The sequence below is a fragment of the Apaloderma vittatum genome, unplaced genomic scaffold, assembly GCF_000703405.1.
Source record: "Apaloderma vittatum isolate BGI_N311 unplaced genomic scaffold, ASM70340v1 scaffold31646, whole genome shotgun sequence".
Classification (NCBI taxonomy): domain Eukaryota; kingdom Metazoa; phylum Chordata; class Aves; order Trogoniformes; family Trogonidae; genus Apaloderma; species Apaloderma vittatum.
This window is the reverse complement of record NW_009720594.1, coordinates 2,466-8,280: the sequence shown is the minus strand read 5'-3', so window position 1 is coordinate 8,280 and position 5,815 is coordinate 2,466. Positions and strand designations below refer to the sequence as shown.

The window sequence follows — 5,815 nt, the reverse complement described above, 5'->3', positions numbered from 1 at the left end:
TGCCCCTGGCCGCCAAGGCCGCCGCCTGGCACGACATCCTGCGCCGCGTCAACGCCGTCGCCACCTGCCATCGCGAGCTGCCCGAGGTCAAGAAGAAATGGTCCGACCTCAAGACTGAAGTGCGACGCAAAGTGGCCCAAGTCCGAGCTGCCATGGAAGGGGGAGGCGAGAGCCAAAACGGCAACGGCAACGGGCCGGAAAGCGAAGACCCGACGTGTGCTGCGACCGCCCCGGTTATCCTCACCCCCATGCAGCAGCGCATCTGCAACCTGCTGGGAGAAGCCACCATCATCAGTTTGCCGAGTGGGGACTGCAGCGCAGGTGACGGTACCGAGATACCCATCACCGCCTCAGCCACCACAGTCACCCTGACCCAGAGTGAGTGCTGCGCCTGCTGCAGATGCTCTGTGCTGAATTCGGAAGGCCGTACGGAGGGGCCCTGACACCCGCCCACGAGGACGGCCTGAGCCCTGCATGGGGAAAGCCCCAGCAAAAAGAACCTCTCGTGTCTCTAACAAAAACGCCGTTCCCAGTATGTCCTCCTGCTGTAGGGGAGTGGCTGCAAGATATGCACGCGCTGAAAGTCAGCTTCGATAGCTGAGTTCAGCCTTAAGGGCAAGGGAACAAGTATCCTTTGCACCTTGCAGATTCATCCTTTTGTTCCCCTTCTGGGGAGAACCGTCTCCAAGGCTGGTTTCCCGGTCTGCCCCAAAGAGCAGCTGTCCTGACAAGTGGCATTCTGGCTCTTGTCTTTGCCCTTCTGTCAGCTGGTTAGTGCCGCTTGGAAAGATTGTTGTGAACTGAAGGTTGAGAAAAGATTTTTGTCTAGACAGATAAGGCGTACCATTTGGACTGTACAGCCTAGAAGGAAGCTCAAATGAGGGTGGAGTAGATTTAAATAGGTCATTTTGTGCATTGCTGTTCATTGTATGTTATCTCACTGAGCAGGCTCTATTCTTGTGATATTCATTGAATAGTCCTATAGATAAAAATCTCCGTATTGCAGCTACTTCTTACCCCTTTTCTGTCCTTTGTTCTCAGTTCCTGCAGAGACGACTTACCACAGTCTGGAGGACGGAGTTGTGGAGTACTGCACTACGGAAGCCCCCACCACAGTCACCGCTGAAACACCCTTGGAGATGATGGCGCATCAACACGAAGTGTCTGCGAAACCCCAGGAGCTGAAAAGCCGAATTGCTCTGAACTCAGCCAAGCTCTTGCAGGAGCAGCGAGTGACCAACTTGCACGTGAAGGAAATTGCCCAGCACCTGGAGCAGCAGAATGACTTGCTTCAGATGATTCGGCGCTCGCAGGAGGTTCAGGCTTGCGCCCAGGAGCGACAGGCACAAGCCATGGAAGGAACGCAGGCGGCGCTGAGTGCCCTCATCCAGGTCCTCCGCCCCATGATTAAGGACTTCCGTCGATTTTTGCAGAGCAATACACCCAGTCCGTCAGTCACCGCTGACCCCAGCCAGACAGGGCAGCAAGATGGCATGATCCAGTGAAAGAAACAGTGATGGGATGTCTTTCTTGGAAAAAAAACCTTCTTGTGCTTCCAGTGGACACTGGGAGCCAGGGGTGTTAGCTCTTGTCGGTGTGAAATGGCTCGCCTTGGCATCTTGCTGAGCCCAAACAGCTTTCTCAGCTAATTTTATGTTAATCTGCCTTTTCAGACTCGTCATACAGAGCCGTAGCAGGATGAATAATAAACCAGGAACTTAACATCAGTTGCTTTAGCTCCTCAACCAGTAGATTTATTATTTAAAAAAAACAGTTATTTTTTTATTTCTGTTTGGAAAAAAACTCTCCCAAGTATAACCTCTCTTTCTCAAGATCTATAGCCGTTAACTGACTTCAGACTTAGGGGGTCTTGTTGCGATATCACAGGACTGCAGCTGCCAAGGTACAGTTATCACAGACTGTTGGGCACGGTGGTGAATGTTAAAGCATTTACTAGAAGCGTGGTACTGGATGTGGTAGAAGCTTCTCTCTGCGCTGAGAGCTATGGATCCTGCTCTTGCAGCATGACATCCAGCCCATGCAGACCAGCACCAAGCTTATGTGCGGCTTAAATCCCACCCACATCCCCTGAGGATATAAATGAAATTAAAATAGTGCATTCACCCCTCATGTTCTCTCTACGTGCAGTCATGAGATTTCCCTATAAATTTGGCAGATGTGATGAAAATTTCATGTCTTGCTTACCAGATGCTGTCCTGGAATAACGTATTGGAAGCAACGTATCCTGTGTCTTGGCGTAGTTAATACACAAGGGCCTGGATGAGTTTCACTCGTCTGGGTGTACCAGGTGAAACTCCATCTCTGTCTGCTCTGCATAGTTCATCACCTCCATAGTACCTTCATGCATCAAAGTGGACCTGGACTACAGAGCTTCATCCCCGCAGTGTTCCTAACATTTAGGTGTTTTTCAGCCACTGATACAATTGAGTGAATTTTGGCACGTTGCTTGGCTCTGCTGGCGGCGGTGGGCTTTGCTCTGTTCTTGTTAGGAGGTAGAAGCGGGTCAGCTGGTTGCCTTTGAGTGGCGTTGTGAGAAATAGCTATGAGGTTCACCTCAGTATGTTTTTTTTACCGTTATACAGGGTAAAATACCATTTGCAGCCACTTTGCTCTTCTCTGAGGTGTTCAGGTTGTGAAGCTTGGTCCTCAGTGGGGAAGCTGAATTTCGCAGGTTGGTAAACGTGATTCTCGCAGACCTGCAGTAGCTTCATAAACTCTTAGATTAAAAGCTCCACTTTTACACGCATGGAAGCACACTTCAAAAAAGAAGAAAGAGAAAGAAGGAAGCCTAACTCTTCTTCTCACTGAACCTCGCAGAATGTGTTGTTTCTTGCCAGATATTACTTTTGAAATGGAACTTTTTCAGAGCTAGTGTTTGCTTGCTGTTAAGTCTCCTTTAGGGCTAAGATGTGGGGAGCAACAACTGATGAGGGGTTGAATTTGCACAATCCAACTAAGCCTTTACACGGCCTTTTATGGGAGGATGCTGATGGGGGACCCCAGTAGGTGACTGCTGCCTGTCTCTGGCCTTTACTCATCTCCTGCCTGCGAGGCTGACGAGAGAGAAGCGAACAGCACGGCAGAAGGCTTTGTTCGCCCCTGGAAGACTCCCGACCCTCCGGCGCCAACATCTCTGTGCTGAGTCAGGGCAGCATCAGCTGCGTCTTCCCACCTTGTCCGGCTTCTCTCCATTTGAGCCATGCTCACCTGATTCTTCCTCTCAGACTTTGTGGAATCAAATCAATTGCTCAACTGAAATTTATTTTTTAAAGTGAAAACTATGTCATATGTGTTGGTTTACCTCATTTGTGTAATGATCTCCTTTACAAATATGAATTTTAATAAAAAATACGTTTTTGGTAGGCAGGCTGTTTCGGTTCATCGGTGTGCTTCAGGGCAAAAACGAGTTTGTGATAAGAAGTTTGCAACACAGAATCCTCTTCATCACAACACAGAGTCCTCGCTGAGAAAGGGCCAAAGCAAGCTGTGAACAGCCACGTGACACAGCAGCTTTTTCTCTTGTTTGCGAACTTTGTGGCCTTGTATTTATACAATTATAGTCGTTTTTAAATACTAGCTTTTACAGCCTTACCTTGGAGCACTGGTTATTTCAGTGTGTGTGACAGATTACTGAAGTGTAGTAATCCCCCAACTGCTCAGGAGATGCCACGAGAGCCTAAAATAATGGATGAAGTACCAGCCTTTGGCTTTAAATTGCAGTGTGTGTTTTTTTCAGTGAGTAAGCACTTAAGCTGTGTTCAGGTTTCAGAGGAGTAATGTGTTGCCCTTGGAACTGCCTGTTTTTCTTGTCTTTTCAGGATAAATATAGAGCTTAGTCAAGCCAGCAGTATTCAGGTGCCCGTTGCACATACACTTTTTTTGTCTCATTAAAAAGATGTGGCAATATTTTAAATACAGGGTGAGGACTGTGACGAGGGGCTTGGTTGTTGCTCATGACAAGGTCATCAAACTTAGAGAGGAAGGGAGAAGTGTCCCTTGAAGTCAAAACCAGGAGGAAGAGGTAAACGAGGCACTTGCAGGGCATTCAACTGAACAGGGAACTGGCGCCCAAGCAGAACAAGAGATGAGGAGAAGCCTCTACAGATGTTCATTTGTTCTCCTCTATGGTTCTCTTCATACCTAGAGATTTGTATTTGGCATCCAGAGCAGGAAAGATGTTCTGCCGCAGGATACCTCCGAGCTGAGGGCGAACAGCTGGCAGGCGCGTGGTGTCCTTTGTACTGCTGGAGGAAGCGAAGTTTGCAGGGGGCTCTTGGTGGGTCAGAAGACAATTTTTTGCGGCAGAGGCAGTGGCCAAGCTGCCTGCAGCACCGCTGGCTGCTTCAGCAGCGAAACTCCACGTGTGGTGCGTGCAGCTCAGGCACAGCTTTCCAGGAGATGGCACTGCGCAACGAGGCATGGCGCGGGGATGCTGAGCTGCACCAGAGCTCCGCACGCTGCAGGGCGCTGGCAGGACGGTCCCAGAAATGACCTAGTGTGGTCCAGGCCTTTTGTGATCCCGCTTGCTCCTCTGGCTGATGAATCCTTTTGGGGAGTGAGGGCCCAGAGAGAAAGAATTTCAATGGGCAGAGCTCAGCACTGAGGAACACCAGTACCCCTAGAAAAGTCAAACCAGGTCCCTTTGCTTCCAGGAGACATGGGCAAAGGACACTGAGGTGTCAGGAACCCACATCTCTCTTTGGAGTGAGTTCACTGCAGATCCAAATGGGCAGGCACAACATTAAAAACCACATGAATTCTTTCATTATAAGCAAAGGGACAGGTTTTAAGATTTTTTTCAGAAGACCACACATAAATATGTCAGTATCCCACAAGTACAGCGTGCTGCCATAGCTACGTTGCAGTTCTGGGAGGGGATGCCAAGGGACAGAATGATATCACCTGTGCACTCACTCAAATTACCTTTACCTCCTCCAACACGTTTTTTAAGTTTGTCAAGCCTGTTTTGGCAAAGCATTCTTCTGAGTTATTTTTTGTTTTTTCCTGTTCCCATCCGAGAGGTTATTGCCAGCAGGTACTGTCAGCACAAGTGTGGTCTGTTAAGTATGAAAATCGAAGTGTTTAAGATTCTTTGTCTTTCTTGAAAGCATCTGACAAAAAGCTTCACACAAACGATCAGCACAGCTTCCAGGCTCAGTTTTGTGAGCGGGAATGAAGCCCACATCACCACCAAACTGGCTCACCAGCCCTTGGGTCCCAGCCCCACCAGGTGATTAACCCAAGGCAGAAGCACAGCCCCAGCAGGGACAGTTTCTGTACCTCTGCTGCCTGGGAGCCCAAATTAGAGGTTCTCGTGTCAAGCGGGAACTGCACTTACAGTTGTTTCTGCTGCGTTTGGGGTAACAGCGGCGTTCGTGGGTCTGCAGCCAGAAGCAGGGAACCAAGTGGGAGAGCCCATGGCCAGCAAGTCTCTCATCTGGCAAAGCACTGAAGGTGACACCTGGGATACAGACAGAGGATAAACACTTATTAAACAAAACAAACCTCGAGGCAAAGCAGGTCCCACTTTGCAGATTTTGGAAGGGACAAACCAGCTCCGTTTCCACCCAACAGGCCTCCCAGGAAGAAGCAGAGAGTCCTGCTGCACATTCCCAGGACACGGTGCAACAGACATGGAAACCAGTAAACAAAAGAAGCCAAGCAGCTGGATTTTCAGGTCTGGCCACATGCTTGGGGAAAGAAATCCACTGACTTCAGATTCCTTTTCTCCCTTTATCTCTGGCAATAACAGGATCCCCAGTCCTGGCAAGCCAGAAACCCACCGTGCAGCTCT

General features: G+C 49.3%; 1 protein-coding gene across 1 annotated transcript; it reads left to right on the top strand.

Annotated features, from left to right (window-relative positions):
• Positions 1 to 5: 5 nt before the first annotated feature.
• NAIF1 (nuclear apoptosis inducing factor 1) lies at positions 6 to 1,685 on the top strand (the record flags this gene model as incomplete). Its single annotated transcript, XM_009871063.1, has 2 exons — positions 6 to 378; positions 1,042 to 1,685. Coding segments are annotated over 2 exons (837 nt in total), but the record flags the coding sequence as incomplete, so codon positions are not given.
• Positions 1,686 to 5,815: the final 4,130 nt, after the last annotated feature.